The 17,908-nt window shown below is 37.0% G+C and overlaps 1 protein-coding gene across 5 annotated transcripts in view; it reads right to left on the reverse strand.

The window, feature by feature from the left end:
- The window catches only part of ZC3H13 (zinc finger CCCH-type containing 13), a 91,487-nt gene that overhangs the window by 46,618 nt on the left and 26,961 nt on the right, over positions 1–17,908 (reverse strand). For all 5 annotated transcript variants that reach the window (XM_062194165.1, XM_062194164.1, XM_062194168.1 and 2 more), the window contains exons 5-8: positions 17,377–17,485; positions 12,737–12,876; positions 11,692–11,852; positions 4,106–4,303 (exon numbers count right to left, since the gene is read on the reverse strand). In XM_062194165.1, coding sequence (XP_062050149.1) covers positions 4,106–4,303; positions 11,692–11,852; positions 12,737–12,876; positions 17,377–17,485 — 608 coding nt within the window. The remainder of the gene's footprint in view (positions 1–4,105; positions 4,304–11,691; positions 11,853–12,736; positions 12,877–17,376; positions 17,486–17,908) is intronic.

Below are 17,908 nucleotides of genomic sequence, written 5' to 3' on the forward strand. Positions count from 1 at the left end.
CAGCTCTCTGCTGTGGCCTGGGAAAGCAGTAGAAAATGGCCCAAGTGCTTGGGCCCCTGCACCCGCATGGGAGACACATAAGAAGCTCCTGGCTCCTAGCTTTGGATCGGCGCAGCTCCAGCCATTATGGCCAACTGGGAAGTGAACCAGCACATAGAAGACCTCTCTCTCTGTCTCTACCTCTCTCTGTAACTCTTTCAAATAAATAAATAAAATCATTTTTTAAAAATGTAATACAATACACATTTCATTTGTAGAAAACATTTAGGTTGTACAATTATCATATTTATTAAAATAAATCATTTTAATTTGCTCAACAAACATTAATGAGTACATACCACACTCCAAGTATTGTTTGATGCTAGGATAAAGACATGAAGAATATAGACAAAACCACTAACATCATAATAATGTTGATGATAATAACAGGTAACATACTGCTACTATGTATATGACACTGTTTTAATAGCTTTTATATATTAACTTATTCAATCTGTATGACAACCTTATTAGATAATATAATGGGTTATTTTATCTGTCAACTTCACTGGGTCACAGTGTGTCCTGATATCTGATTAAACATTATTTTTGAGTGTGTCTGCAATGCTTTTCTAGAAGAATTTGGAATTGATACTGGTGAGCTGAGCAAACCAGAAGGTGTATACGCATTAGGATGGGAATTATCCAATCCCCTTAGGGCCTGAACGGAATAAATAGGGGAAGGAAGGCTGAATTCTTTTTACCTGAGTGCTTGCACTGGACATTGATATTCAGCTGTTGGCATTCTTGGACCACCAGCTTATAGACAGTAGATCATGGAACTCTGCAGCCTCATAAATGCATGAGTTGGTACCTTAGATGAATGTCCATATACACTCACAGTCAGCCCACCATATTCAGATTCAAGACACCACAGAAAAAAAATTTTAGAAAATAAAATTGCATATATACCAAACACACAAGCTTATCTTGGTTCTCATTCCCTAAACAATACTCATACAATATAATGGGAAAAGAATATATTTTCTTTTTTTTAACATCTTTTATTTATTTATTTATTTATTTATTTATTTATTTGAGAGAGTTATGAAAGAGAAGGAGACACAAAGAGAGTAAGAAGTTTTTCATCTGCTGGTTCACTCCCCAAATTTCCAGGCAGAACTAGGCTGAACCAGATGCCAGGAGCTTATTCTGGGTCTTCCATGTGTGTGCAGGGGAGAAGAGATTGATCTTAAGGTCTCTCTGGGAACCAGCACTGTGGCATGGCAGGTAAAGCTGCAGCCTGCAGTGTCGGCATCCCATATGGGCACTGGTTCTAGATCCAGCTGCTCCTCTTCTGATCCATGTCTCTGCTATGGCCTGGAAAAGCAGTAGAAAACAGCCCAAGTGCTTGGGCCCTTGTACCTGTGTACAAGGTCAGTGCTGTGGAGTAGTAGTAGGGAGACCTGGAAGAAGCTCCTGGGCTTCGGATTGGCCCAGCTCCAGCTGATGTGGCCACTTGGGGAGTGAAACAGCGGATGGAAGATCTCTCTGCCTCTGCCTGTTGGTAACTCAGCCTTTCAAATAAACAAATAAATCTTAGAAGAAGTTGTTCTCTCTCAGCCATGCACTTATCTGTATACAAAAAAGCTACTAATTTTTATATTAATTTTATATCCTGCAACTTCACCACTCTTTTATGAGTTCCAATAGTCTCTTAGTGGAGTCTTTTGGTTTCCCTATATATAGGATCAAGTGATCTGCAAATAGGGATAATATGACTTCCACCTTTTCAATTTGTATACCTTTGATTTCTTTTTCTTGCCTAATGGCTCTGGCTAAAACTTCCAGGACTATATTGAATATATATGGTGAATATATCAATGGTGAAAGTGGGGATTCTTGTCTGGTTCTGGATCTTAGTGGAAATGCTTCTAACTTTTCTCCATTCAATGATGCTGGCTGTGGATGTAAACCAACAGAATAAAAACTCCAGAAATCAATCCACCCATCTATAACCAATTAATCTTTGACAAAGGAGCTAAAATTAATAACTGGAGAAAGGACAGTCTCTTCAACAAATGGTGCTGGGAAAATTGGATCTCACTGTAAAACTCTCTTCAAAAAGGCAGTTGGGGGCTGATGCTGTGGTGCAGTGGGTAAAGCCGCCACCTGCTGTGCCGGCATCCCATATGCGTGATGGCTCGAGATCTGGCTGCTCCACTTCTGATCCAGCTCTCTGCTATGGCCTGGGAGAGCAGTACAAGATGATTCAAGTCCTTGGGCCCCTGCACCTGCATAGGAAGACCGCAGGAAGCTCTTGGTTCCTGGCTTCGGATCAGCAAAGCTCTGGCCATTGCAGCCAATTGGGGAGTGAACCAGAGGATGGAAGATCTGTCTCCCTCTATACCTCTCCTTTTCTCTTCTATAACTCTTTCAAATAAATAAATAAATAAGTCTTAAAAAAAAAAAAAAAGACGGTTGAAAAAACTTCCTGACACTGGGCCTGTCAATGACATCAAGGATATAGATAGACAGACAAACGGGGCTATATCAAACTTAAATATTTTGTGTTAAAGGCCATGATAAAAAAGTGAAAAGGCAATGTATACAATGGGAGAAAATATTTGCAAATCTTATCTCTGACAAAGAATCAGTATCCAGAATGTATAAAGAACTTCTACAACTCAACCGCAGGAAAAAAAAGAGCAAATACTCCAATTTTTAAAAAATAGGCAAAGGAATTGAATAGATACTTCTCCAAAGATGACATACAGATGGCCAACAAAAATATGAAAATATATTCACATCACTAATAACCACAGAAATGTAAACCAAAACCACAATGATACATCTGCTCACACCTATAAGGATGGTTACTATCAAAATAACTGAAAATCAAAGTGTTGCTGGGATATGGAGAAATTAGAACCCTTGTGTACTGTTGATATTGTAAAACAGTATGCAGGTTCTTTAAAAAAATTAAAAACAAAACTGTATGATACAATGATCTCACTTCTGGGTGTATGAAGAGGCTTCAAATGTTGATGGAGGGGTCAGTGCTGTGGAGTAGTGGATAAAGCTGCCACCTGCAGCACCAGCATCCCATCTGGACACAGGTTCAAGTCCTGGATTCTCCACTTCCAATCTGGCTCTCTGCTATGTATAGCCTGGGAAAGCAGTAGAAGATGGCCCAAGTCCATTGGGCCCCTGTACCCACATGGGAAACCTGAAGAAGCTCCTGGCTCCTGGCTTCAGACTGAAACAGCTCCAGCCATTTGGGGAGTGAACCAGTGCTTGGAGGACTTCCCCCCCTTTGTCTCTTTGCCTCTCTGTAATTCTGCCTTTCAAATAAAAAAAAAAAAAAAAAAAAAAAGTTGATGGAACATGTGTATCATCTTTTAATTCTATTTTCCACAAACTTTTTAAAACCTCTTCAAGTATCCAAAGGAACTGAGAGCAGGGTCTCAAAGATATTTGCACACCCATGCACACAGCAGCACTAACATGATAACCAAGAAGTGGAAGCAACCCAAATGTGCATTAGGGACAAATGGATAAATAAAATGTGACAGACACCACATGAAATATTATTCAGCTTTAAAACGGAAGGAACTTCAGTCAAATACAACAATATGGATGAACACTGAGGGCATTATGCTAAGGGAAACAAGGTAGTCATAAAAAGCCTAGTATTCTATGATTGTACTTATATGAGATAGCTAAAGCAGTCAAATTCATAGAAGCACAAAGCAGAATGATGGTTACCATGGCTAGGGAAAGGGAGAAAAAAATGAGCTATTGTTGGATGGGTACAGAAGTCACCTATCCAATATCAAAAAGTTCTAGAGCCCTGTTTAACAACATCAATTCATTAAATACTACTGAACTACTTAAAATGATCGACATAATAAATTTTATGCTTCCATCACAATTAAACACTTCAAAAATAAAGTTTTAATGTTTATTGAACTTTCCATGACACATTATGGGAATAACTGCACGTATATATACAATTAAACACAAAATAAAAAAAATACATTACACTAATGCCTAAAAACTTCTGAAGAGTAAATAATCTAGACTCTACAGAGTAATAATGTAAAAACAAAAAAAACCTACTTACCTGGGCTTGTCTCGTTTTTCTCTCTGTCTTTCAAAATCTCGTCCTCTGTCTTTTCCATCTCTTGGCTTTTCTTCTATCCTATCTTTTACTTTATACTTTTCCTTGTATTTTTTCCCCAGAGCAATATCTTCTGGTATCGGAGGAGGTGGACTAGGAGTACGTGGTCCTTTCTTTTTACTTTGGTTGCTTTTTGAATTCCTGAAGATAACATAAACCTATCATTAGAGGTCCAAATATTTCAGGAAAGTGAAATGGAAACATTTTTAAGCACTTTTTAAAATGTTGGCTTTACTTCCAATTACTTGCCTTTTACTATTTGTATACTAGTAACCCATATACAGAAAACAAATCAAAGGAATGAGCAGAGTATTAATGTACTTGCTACTTATTTTGCTAATACTGCTTATCACTATAAAATTTGAAAGGTAGATTTCAGGGAAAAGGTAGGGCTGAAGTGGAAAAGAACTCTATGAAAGGGAATAATATTACAAAATGAAAGTGCTTGAGCTGCATTTTTTAAAATGGTATATAGAAAAGCAAATGAAATAAAAATCCCCTATTTTGTACTACCTAAGAATAAATATTGTTAACACTTTTGATATACTTCCACACTTTTTCCATGTCTCTTTCCTTATCCACTCATTTAAAATTGGATAGCTGCATGTGTAAGAATGAAGTTGGACCTTTACCTTGTATCATATACAACAACTAACTTAAAATGGATTAAAGATCTAAATGTAAAAGGCGAAAGATTTATACGATCTGAAGAGAAACCAGAGTATATGTAGTCAGCAACAGGAGTCACTGTGTACTTACATCTCATGTGGGATCTGCCCTTAATGTGTTGTCTAATGTGAAGTGATGCTATAACTAGTACTGAAACAGTATTTTTACACTTTGTGTTTCTGTGTGGGTGCAAACTGATGAAATCTTTACTAAGTATATGCAGAATCGATCTTCTGTATATAAAGATAATTGGAAATGAAAAAAAAAAAAAAACCTGGTGTTAAATTGGAAATGGCATAGAAAATTAATTAATTTTTAAAAAATATCATGTAGGATCTCTGTCTTTAATGTGCTGTACACTGTTATTTAATGCTATAACTAGTACTCCAACAGTATTTTTTCACTTTGTGTTGCTATGTGGGGGCAAACTTTTGAAATCTTTACTTAATATATACTGAACTGATCTGTATATAAAGAGAATTGAAAATGAATCTTGATGTGAATGGAAGGGAAGAGGGAGCAGGAAAGGGGAGGGTTGCGGGTGGGAGGGAAGTTATGGGAGGGGGGAAGTCATTGTAATCCATAAGCTGTACTTTGGAAATTTATATTCATTAAATAAAAGTTTTTAATTAAAACAAAAAATCTAAATGTAAAATCTGAAACTTTAAAACTCCTAGAAGAAAATACAGAGAAAAAGATTCATGATATCCAACATGTCAGTGATTTCTTAGCTATGACACCTAAGGCACAGGTAACAAAATCAAAACTAAACAAATGAGAATAAATCAAATTTGAAAATTTTTGTGTGTCAAAGGATACAATCAACAGTGTGAGCTAACCTACAAAACATGAGAAAACATTTGCAAGGACTGGCGCTGTGGCACAGCACGTAAAGCTGCCACCTACAGTCCCAATATCCCATATGGGCACCAGTTTGAGGCCCGGATGCTCTACTTCTGATTCAGCTTCCTGTTAATGTGCCTGGGAAAGCAGCAGAAGATGGCCCAAGTGCTTGCACCACTACACCCATGTGGGAGACCCAGAAGAAGCTCCTAGCTCCAGATCAGCACAGCTCCAGCCATTGCAGCCAACTGGGGAGTGAACCAGCAGATGGAAGATGGCTCTCTTGCTCTCCCTGCCTCTACCTCTCTGTAACTCTGCCTTTCATGTTAATTTTTTTTTTTTTTTTTGACAGGCAAAGTGGATAGTGAAACAGAGAGAGACAGAGAGAAAGGTCTTCCATTTTGCCGTTGGTTCACCCTCCAATGGCCACTGCGGCCGGCGCATCTCGCTGATCCGAAGCCAGGAGCCACGTGCTTCTCCTGGTCTCCCATGCGGGTGCAGGGCCCAAGGACTTGGGCCATCCTCCACTGCCTTCTCGGGCCATAGCAGAGAGCTGGCCTGGAAGAGGGGCAACCGGGATAGAATCCGGCGCCCCAACCGGACTAAAACCCGGTATGCCGGCACTGCAAGGCGGAGGATTAGCCTGTTAAGCCACGGCGCCAGCCACTTCAAAGGTGTAACTCTGTCTTTCAAATAAATAAATCTTTAAAAAAAAGAAAAAAGAAAACTTTTACAAATCATATTCTAGGAGGTCCCAATTATTCTCTATTTTCTAATCACTGGAAATGGCTGGTAATCTCTCCCTCTTTTTCTTTTTCACATACCAGACACTCACAGAATATCCTATTACAGTATTTTATAAAACTTTTTGTATTGAACGTAGACATAGCACAGACATCTTTCTCTTTATTATAGTTACTGCATCTCTTGGAGCTTTCTATGTCAAAATTAATCTGTCATCCCCAATTCTCCTGCTGCTTTCCCTATCTTAAAATTTTTCTTCAAATTCAGCAATTCTTTGAAGTAGCAACCATTGTACTATTCCTAATTATTAATAATTCTAATACTAATCTCGTTATTCTGATATTTTCAGTCAAAATCATTTTTCTTCCCATATATCCTTTCTCAAAGATTGCCATCTGCCAACAACCAAATTAGCCACATTTTTAAATTAATGAAAATTAATCAGCAGTTAGCATCTGAAAGGAAACAAGTTTTAAATTTTCAAGATAAAATGACAGAGGAATTAACACAAACTACATTTTCACATAACTGCCTGTGATACAGGCCAATTGGATGTTTACAAAACTTTTCTCTGGGGCACAGTGCTGAACCATACCGTATTACATTTTTTTTTTCAAATCAGGTATGGCCAATTGATCAAGATCTGGCAAAAGGAATGTTGATTTGATGAATACCATTTTCAGGCCTGCCTCTCAAAGGGTTCTAACAGGCAATCATAAATATAGTGCTGAATAAACACATATTTTTCCTTTGTACATTCCATTCTTTGGATCCCTTAAAAGTATAAGAAAATGAAGCCATGGTCAGAAGAAGCCTGGGTTACCAAACTTCCACGTGTGAGACAGCAACCTATTAATCAGAAACACCCAGTTTCACCTCACTAGAGAAATAAACTTCTATTGCGCTGAACCACTGATATTTGGGGACTCAGCTATTATTCCATGGACTATCCTAACACACTAAAGTACAGAATTTTTTCACATTACCTTCAAAAATATACATGGTTGGAAAACATAATTGTGTTACACTGCTTTCAAATAGAAGGGGCCAAAATCGGTTTTGTGTATTCTGAAGTTAATAATATTTTTCAATTTTTTTTTTTTAGTCAACTGATAAGTGGTACAGAGACTCTGACAGAGTCCACTTGCCTACAAGCCTGCAATGGTCAGGAATGGGCCAGCCAAAGCTAAGAGCCAGAAACTCAATCCAGGTCTCCCATACAGGTGGCAGGAACCAAATTACTTGAGCCATCATCTGTGGCCTCCTAAGGTGCATCCTAGTAGGAAGCTTGAATTGGGAGCAGAGCTAGGATTTGAACCCCAGGCATTCTGATATGGCATGCAGGCACCCTAACCAGTGGCTAAAAGCTAAGGCAAGGGGACAACATTGTGGCGTAGCAGGTTAAGTCACCATGTACAAAGGCAGAATCCCATAAGGGCATTGGTTCCACTTAGGATCCAGCTCCCTGTTAATGCTCCTGGGAAAAACAGCACAAGACAGATTGAATATATGGGCCCCTGTCACCCCCATGGGACACTTGGAAGGAGTTCCAGGCTTCTGGCTTCAGCCTGGTCTAGCCCCAGATGTTGCAGCCATTCTGGGGAGTAAATCAGCAGATGGAAGAGCTATCTCTCTGCCTTTCCCTCTCCCTCTGTAGTTCTAACTTTCAAATAAATCTTAAAAGCCAAAAACAAAAACAGAAAGCAAAAGATGAACAACTGACCCAATTTCCCTACTTCCATCAGTTTTAGATACTTTATTTCTCTCTAAAATTATTGCTTCTGAACAGCTTTTGACATATCTCAGACTCCTTTATATAAAAAAACTATAAAGAAAAATTTAGCTTACTCAATAAAAACTAAGATTAAAAATGCACATAGATAAAACATGTAATATATGGCTTTAAATCACAATGTATCTCACTTATCAGGATAAATCTTACCATCAGACTGTATCACACCATTAATGCCAAAGGAAAATGCCACCTTTCAAGGAAAAGTGTGAATTTTAATTTGGCAGTAATTGTATCTTCTATTCAATATGATAACCTAGTAAGACCACGGAGTTTGTTTATCTGTCACCTCAGCTAATTTACTTACATGGAATGAAATACTCCACTGAATTCTACCTGAAATGCTAATCCATACTCATACCTTATATGTCTACAAAAAGCTTATAGTAAGAATTAGCAATGAAATTAGAAGTTGATTACTTGACATACTCTAGGCAATATAAACTGTACAGCTGAAGAAATGGTATATTTAAATCAATGTTTTCTTTGTGCTTTTAATGGAACTCTTTTCTAGGCTCTTTTGCTCCTATTATGAAGTTAATGGTACATTTTAAAGTTAACAATATAGTAGAATCCAGGAAATACAGTAGTTAAATCAATGTTATTCATGAGAAATATTTATCAAAGAATGAGTTACTAACAAAGTAGAGAGGTTATATGGAGAGGATGAAAGCAAAGAGCAAGTAGGGTAGATTGCATCACTCTACAGTTCAATCTCTTCCTTTTCCCTCTGCAATATTTACTCAGTCCTAGTAAGGAAAGGATCAAGTCAATTTTAGTGAATGTCTTATTACAATGCGAAGCTCTATATAAAGTAAGTGCTAGGGGAAGACAGGACAATGAACCACTGAGATCTCAATCTTCAAGGAGCTTAAACTTAATAGAAGTTGTAAAACACACATGCCACAGCTGAAATATAATGCAAAAGGCAATTACTATTAACAGGAAGGCATATACAAAACCTGATAGGTACATAAAGGTAAAAGAATTTATGTTAAGTGAGAAGTGGGGAAACTTAATGGGAAATACAGAATTTGAGCTAGAGATTCAAAGATTCAGGATAGAAAAAGGTAGTAGGAAAACAGACAAGAATATTGGTTAAGACAGAAAGGTCAAAGTATGACTGCCATGCTAATGAATCTGAATTTCATTACATAGAATGGAAAACCACTGAGTTTTTCAATGGAATGATAAGTTAACTGAAATTTTTCTTTTAAGATTTCTCTGACAGCAACTATAAAATGAATGGGTTGGAGTAAATGAATGAAAATGTACATCTTTGTCCAGGAGTAGATAGTACATAAAGTAAATAGTAGGGTGATATAATAACTTAATTAAAAAGTAGCTGGAGTCTGAAATAGAATGAGAATCTCTAGAAACAAGGAGATAAATATGAATTTCATTAAGAGTTCATACAGACAGGGTTTTCCAGCTGATCAAATATTGGGAGGGAAGAGAATTTTAGATCAGTTTTTTGTTTAAATAAAATGAGCGTACACACTTTAATTAAATTTATTAAGTTTCATGTTTTCTGTTATGTAGATAATACAAAAAAATTAAGAATAAAACTGGCATCTTTTGATCTGATTATTGTTTATAGCCCCTATCTGTATTCTTGTGGAACTGTGCTCTTCTATGTTTTACTTCCTGAACATTATGGTTAGTGCTATATTAAGCCTTTGATTATAAAGTAAATTGAAAGTATTGCAAAAATTAAAGAAAAAAAAGATAAAAGACCTTAACTATATCTCATTCCTCTATGTAAAAAAACTATAAAGAAAAATTTAGCTTACCTAATAAAAACTAAGATTAAAAATGTACACAGACAGGCCGGCGCCGCGGCTCACTAGGCTAATCCTCTGCCTTGCAGCGCCAGCACACCGGGTTCTAGTCCCGGTCGGGGCACCGATCCTGTCCCAGTTGCCCCTCTTCCAGGCCAGCTCTCTGCTGTGGCCAGGGAGTGCAGCGGAGGATGGCCCAAGTCCTTGGGCCCTGCACCCCATGGGAGACCAGGAGAAGCACCTGGCTCCTGCCATCGGATCAGCGCGGTGCGCCGGCCGCGGCGGCCATTGGAGGGTGAACCAACGGCAAAAGGAAGACCTTTCTCTCTGTCTCTCTCTCACTGTCCACTCTGCCTGTCAAAAAAAAAAAAAAAAAAAATGCACACAGACTAAACAGATAATATATGGTTTTTTGTTGTTGTTGTTGTTTTGATAGGCAGAGTGGACAGTGAGAGAGAGAGACAGAGAGAAAGGTCTTTCTTTTGCCGTTGGTTCACCCTCCAATGGCCGCCGTGGCTGGCACACTGCGCTGATCCGAAGCCAGGAGCCAGGTGCTTCTCCTGGTCTCCCATGCGGGTGCAGGGCCCAAGCACTTGGGCCATCCTCCACTTCACTCCCGGGCCACAGCAGAGAGCTGGCCTGGAAGAGGGGCAACCGGGACAGAATCTGGTGCCCCGACCGGGACTAGAACCCGGTGTGCCAGCGCTGCAAGGTGGAGGAGGATTAGCCTATTGAGCCACGGCGCCGGCCTAATATATGGTTTTAAATCACAATGTATCTCACTTATCAGGATAAATCTTACCATCAAACTATATCACACAATTAATGCCAAAGGAAAATGCCACCTTTCAAGGAAAAGTGTGAATTTTAATTTGGCAGTAATTGTAGCTTTAGGGAGGGAGGAAGAGAGATAAATATGGTTATCTTCTCAGAACTGTTATCAATGAAATACATGAAATCTCCTACCTTTATATTAATAAAAATTTTATAAATTAAAAAAATTTAAATATACAAAATAATATTAAATGAAAAGTCTCCTATGTAGTCTCTCAATGTGGTAATATTTTATCATCTAGATTTTTATTTATTTATTCTATTTTTATTTATTCAAATGGCTACTAAAATAATTCTAAATAATACACTCATGCTCCTAGGTATATACCGTAAAGAATTTAGTTGCTTAATCATGTAAACAAAGAAGAAAGTTCATAAACTAGAAGCTGGAAATCACATAAACTGTTCAACAGAAAAGTACATAAATACAAAGTCTAAATACTAAAATGAATGAACTAAGACTATACATAACAATATGGATAAATGCAAAAAAGTAGTAACTGAAAAAGCAAATTGTAGAAGGAAAGTTACAATGATATATCTGTAATATGATGAAACAGATGAAAGAAATATTATAAATTAAAAGATAATACATATAATTGAAAGTACAAACACATGCACAAGTATCATAAACATCAATGTATTGTTTATATTTCTTAGAAAATGAAAAGCTCTGACACATATGTGAACATGACATGCCTTTCTTTTATAGTTCTCTATCATTTTCTTTTCAACCAAAACATTTCACATTTTTAGAGGAAAATATACACCAAGTATTTAAAAATACTGTTTTATAACCTTCTAGTTCTTTGTAATCTCACTGGAGAAAAAGCTCTTTGATTCCAGCAATAATTATCCCTACTGACCTCTGCTGGTCCAACAGGGGAGAAGATACTGCAGATGTCTTCCTGTCTTTCTTGTTAGCTGAAGAAGATGACTTGGGACTTGATTTCCGCTTTGGAGATTTACCAGACTTTCCTAGAGAAGGTGATGGAGACAATTTTGATCTAATCACATCCGGTGAAACCTTTCAAAATAAAAATCAGTAAGTTAACTGAGGAACTTCTCTACTCATTGTTCAAAAAAAAGCATGTATTTTAAAATATCAGATTAAAAATTATAATTATGGGCATCATGTACTGATATTAGACTCCTGAACCCATGCTTTTAGCCAATGTGATAATTAACTCCCTTAACATACACTAATACCAATAAAACAAATTATAATTATGCATTTCAAAATAACCTCAGAAAAATCATAAATTATATTCAAATGAATTATATCTCTATTCTTTAAAAAAGAAACAAGAAGGGCTGGGCTTTTGGCCTAGCGGTTAAGATGCCATTTGAGACATTCGCATCCCATATCAGAGTGCCCGGGTTAAAGTAAAAGCTCACACCCGATTCCAGTGTCCGGTAATGTGCACCCTGGGAGGTAGCAGGTGATGGTTCAAGTAATTAAGCCCCTGCCATTTACACAGGAAACCTGGATTGAGCTCCTGTTTCCTAGCTTTGATAAGGCTCAGTTTTGGCTATTGCTGACACTTGGGGACTAGGAGATAGAGCACGCTCTCTCCCTTTCTCTCCATCTGTCTTTTAAATAAATTAAATAAATAAATAAACATTAAAATTTAAAAAAGAAACAAGGCAGACACATAGACTCAAACTCCATTTCCCATTAGCTGATGTCTATCTCTAACAGTTTTGCCCACTTGGTCAAAAGCAAAAATAATTCCTATTTATCTAAGGGATTGTGAAGATTAAATGATTAACAGAAACAGCTGATGTACACTGAGTGGATCAATATATGAATATCCTAGTATAACTTAAGATGCAGTAAGCTTTGATTTTTCTCATCAATATGCATGTTTACATTATTTACTAACATATTTATTGTAATAAATGGCATACCTCCTTTTTAATGATAATTTCTTCTCTCTTCTCCATGTTTTCTTGTTCCAGCTTCATTAATTCCCTCTGAATTTTCTGACGTTTCATTTCCAGTGATAACTCATGAACATAATCATAATTAATATCTCCATTGTCAGAATCTTTAAAATAAAAAAGTCCATGGATTGTCAGAAACAATCACCATTATCTGTACCAAAAACTATGAAATTTTTAAACTATTTTTATAGAAATAAAATGGCAGATTCTTGAATGAGAGTAACAATATTCTAAAGGTAAAAGGAATAGGTACCATTTCTATAAAGGATGAAAATCACAATTAATTACAGGACATTATGTTAAGTACAAATAAGCCAATCATAGTCAAATACTGCACATTTTCATTCATATCTGGAAGTTTAAAAAGTTGAATTTGGGACTGATGTTGTGATATAGAAGTAAAGCCACCACCTGGAATACCAGTCCTCTGTGGGTGCCAGTTCATGTCCCAGATGTTCCACTTCCCATCCAACTCCCTGCTAATGGTTGGGAAAAGCAGTGGTATATGACCCAAGTCTCTGGGCTTGTACCACCCACATGGGAGACCCGGTTGAAGTTCCTGGCTCCTGGCTCCTGGCTTCGGCCTGGCCCAGCCCTGGCTGTTGTGGCCATTTGGGCAGTTGAATCAGCAGATGAAGGATCTCTCTGTGTGTCTTTCCCTTCCTTTCTGTAACTCTTTCAAATAAATAAATACATCTTTGGGGGGAAAAAAAAAGTTGACTTCACAGATATAGAGAATAGAACAGGGACTGCCAGAGGCTGGGAAGTGTAGGGGCATAAGAAGGGATTGAAAGAGGTTTCTTATAGGGTATAAATATATAGCTTGGGGCTGGTGCTGTGGTGTAGCGGGTAAAGACGCCACCTGCAATGCCAGCACCCCATATGGGCACCGGTTCAAGCCTTGGCTGTTCCGCTCCTGATCCAGCTCTCTGCTATGGCCTGGGAAAGCAGTAGAAGATGGTCCAAGTCCTTGGCTCCCTGCATCCGTGTGGGAGACTCAGAAGAAACTCCTGGCTCCTGACTTCAGATCAGCTCAGCTTTGGTCATTTTAGCCGTGTGAGGGGTGCACCAGCAGATGGAAGACCCCTCTCTCTGCTTCTGCCTCTCTCTGCCTTTCAACCAGCTTCTGCTGCCTTCCCAGGTGCATTAGCAGGATGGCTGGGACTTAAATGAGCACTCTGATATGGGATGCCAAGCTAGCAAATGGTGGCTTCATCTCCTGTGCCACAACACTGGACCCAAGATCTATTTCTATAATATTACATTATTTTCTAGATTTACTAAATCTCTCATGAGTACACAGTGGAGTTTTCCAGAAGATATGAGATTGTTAACCAACTGAAGGCAGAAGCAGATAGGAAAATCTAATTATATTCCATTAACTCAGATATTAAAATGATTTGCAGAAACATTTAAATCTTTATATCTCTTAAAAATTTTGGTTATTTTTCATAAAAAGTATATATTGAGTTTATTTCTGTCAATGTTAAATGAATTAGTATTTTTAAATTTTTCAGATTCAATGTTCAATATGGCAATTATTAAAACATAATCAAGAGATAAAAGGTCTTTGGGTGCTTAAAAAGAGTACAAAAGTATCCCAAAATGACAGTTTGAGAAACACTGCTATGTATCAGTATCATCTGAGTCTAGTCAAAATTGTACATCATACTACACTGACAATGCAAAAGTAACTCTGTTAAACCAATTTAGTCTCACTATATGGGGACTGAGGCAACTAATCCCAGACTTCACTATTTCTTCATAAATTACTTTTACATCACAGAGAAATACATAGGTATACACAATTAACAAAGCCTGTGAGCTTCAATCAAGGGAAAACATAAGAAATTATCACATGAATGTTTCGTATGTAAACTACTATTGAAGACATTTCTACTCTACTTTTAAGCTTTTAAGAGTCTTCTTTATAAAAGATTCTTGTAATAAAATCATTTTAGATTTTTCTTAAGAAAACAAATAGAAAGTCTTGTAAATCAACATTTAAGAGACAGAATGCTGGAAAAGAAGGAGCCTTTATGAAGGGCTTTCAAAAAGTTCACAGAAAATGCTTATTGGGAAGAAAGCTGCACGGATTTAGAGACTTTTTTTTGTACCAAAATAAACTTACCATTCAATTCTACTTTTCCATGAACTTTTTGAAGTTTTCTTACATGTATGACTGAAGGACTTGAATAAGAAAACTAAAAATTGAAGAGTGATAGATGAAAGCCAAGGGGAAACATTTTTTCCAGAAGACAAGACCACTTGGAGATGTAAAATGTTGCAAAAGGCTATATGAGACAGAGATAAATATATCTCCATTTATTCAGCAATTTGGTGATTACTAGTGACCTTGAAGAACTGTTTTAGTTGAATTGGGTCCAAAGACTAGTAAGTATCAAGTTGAAAAAGGAGAGAGAGAAAGGTATAGAACTTTTTTAAGGAATGAGTTCTTAAGTGAGAATAATTGATCATGTTGATACCCAAAAGTAATATGGGGAGAAGAGAAAATGGATGTTAAAACTTTAGTATACAAGCAATATATTAACCTTATACAGAAGGAAGGCCTCTACCAGAATGACAGAAGTACAACAGTTTAGACAAGAATAAAACACTAGTTTGTGTACGTGGTAATGAGATAGCAGGAAGTTGAGGGACATCCAGGATATACAGTTCCATTATCTCTGTGTAGTAGATAGCAAGAAAGAGGAATCAAAGAGACAGAGACTTAAGGAGAGGATCAGACATAGCTACTATGAAAACAAGGAGGCCTTTTTAAATCTTTTAAATGTTCAAAAACTGACAAACATTATTATAATGAGAACATGTAAATTTTTATTCTTAAAGTATCTAATACATTTTAAAATGTTTTCATGCAAAATAATTAAAATAAAAAGATGTTTTTCATCAAAAATAATTGAAATTGAAATAAAAGACATCTGACGTGTGAACAGTTAATCCCTTAGTATTTAGGAAAAGTTAGCTATCCCACCTTGAATAGTCATTATATGTAGTATTTTATTTCAATATATTAACTAATTAGTCAACCACAATGGGATGCTAGTTGCCAGTATTTGTAGAAGAGGCATTAAGTTGGGGCTATGAAATCTCTAAAAAACTAATCAGAAGGACTTTTTTAACCTATCACACTACCCAAAGATGGAACAGATGTCCTTAATAAGTCTGATGTCCCAATACTGAAGAGACATTGAGGGTCTTAATCTTTAAGTCTTTGCATTCATTCTAAGATTTAGAGTAAGGGCCAGTGCTGTGGCACAGTGGGTGAATGCCCTGGCCTGAAGCGCTGGTTCGATACCCGGCTGCTCCACTTCTGATCCAGCTCTATGCTATGCCCTGGGAAGGCAGTAGAGGATGGCCCAAGTCCTTGGGCCCCTGCACCTACGTGGGAGACCCGGAAGAAGCTCCTAGCTCCTGGCTTCAGATCGGCACAGATCCAGCCGTTGCAGCCAACTGGGGAGTGAACCAGCAGATAGAAGACACCTCTCTCTCTCTCTTTCTCTCTCTCTCTCGCTGGGGAGTGAACCAGCGGATGGAAGACACCTCCCTCCCTCCCTCCCTCCCTCCCTCTCTCTCTCTCTCTGCCTCTCCTCTCCCTGTGTAATTCTGACTTTCAAATAAATAAATAACTCTTAAAAAAAAGATTTAGAGTAAATACTTCAGGTTTACAGGTCTTTATTTCCCTATTACAAGGATTCACCTCAGTCGCTATACCTCAACTGCCACTCACAATGCGTAACCAAATGGGCATGGGTGTGCTCCAATACAACTTCATTTGGACAAACAGGTGACTGGCCCCCAACAGGTAATTTTCTAATCCCTACTCTAAGTTTTCAGGTTCCTACATGGAGAGTTGCTTAAATTCCTAAACAAAGCTATTACAGTACTGAGATAATTACATGTCTAGCATATCCAATGCATTCAACAGTTTCCTTTCTCCACATTTGGTAATCTAATGTTACAGTGCTCACCTCCTAGAACACCAAAGAGGTAGAAAGAACATTCATGGGGTGAAAACAATTATTTATTTGTTAAGATAATGATTCAAACGTGATTTTGTTAACTTTTTATGAATAAATACCAGGGTTTAATTATCTGACTTCAATTTCTGCTAAAAAAGGAAAGCCAACATTTTTGGAACTAATTTTCCCAAGTCCAAAAGGCTAAAATAATCTTACTTTTAGAATTTACGTGAAACAACAAACATTGATTTAAGTATTAGTATTAAGGAATTTTAAAATTTACAAAGGTAATAAAATTCCAAAGAACTGTGATAAGTTTCATGGGAGGGGAGGACAGATGGGAAGTTAACATATGCAGCACAAACTGCTTTCTCTGCCTTTGTACTGCTACTACATGTCTATTTCTGCCTTATAATTCAGTAAGATACGAATAAATCAGTAAGATGACTGAAACAATCAGGAGATGATATTTGAAAGGTGTTTTGAAAGCCCCAAAAAATGTATGTAAGTGAAAGGAAGACTGTCTATATAAGCAAAGATTTTGAACCTCACAATCTCTATATATGAAATACATGAAATCTGTTCATCTTATATAAATAAAAAAGAAAGAAAGAAACTCACCATCTCTATTAGTTTCCCATTCTACATTTTCTTCTTCACTTTCTGGAGTTCTCTCCTTAGTGATTTTTATGTCTTCCTTTTCCCTATGTCTCCCTCTTGAAGATTCTTTCTAAAAAGTATATACATATATACATATTTAGTATATTTTTTAAAAACTCCACAAGATAGGTACTGCAATACAAAACATTTGAATTTCCTTCATCTATAATTTATCAAAGACTTGATTTTATAAATAGTGCCTTATCCGTAAGTAGGTGAAATGACAGGTTCTACTGCAGCACCCCAATGAAAAGTATATACTGTATCTATGGTACTTAAGAACAGTAGTTGGTAAATGTAGAGTAGTTAAGATTTTAATATATATAATGCAAATCTAGTAATTTATTAGGCACTTGATATCCTGCTACATACTGAGTTTCTATGTGAAAATCACTGGAGAAAAAATGATTTAAAATGAATAAAATATGACAGAAGGAGTTGTAAGTGGCCATATATAAAAATAACTAAGTTGGGACCAGTGCTGTGGCATAGT

The sequence above is a fragment of the Lepus europaeus genome, chromosome 6, assembly GCF_033115175.1.
Source record: "Lepus europaeus isolate LE1 chromosome 6, mLepTim1.pri, whole genome shotgun sequence".
Classification (NCBI taxonomy): domain Eukaryota; kingdom Metazoa; phylum Chordata; class Mammalia; order Lagomorpha; family Leporidae; genus Lepus; species Lepus europaeus.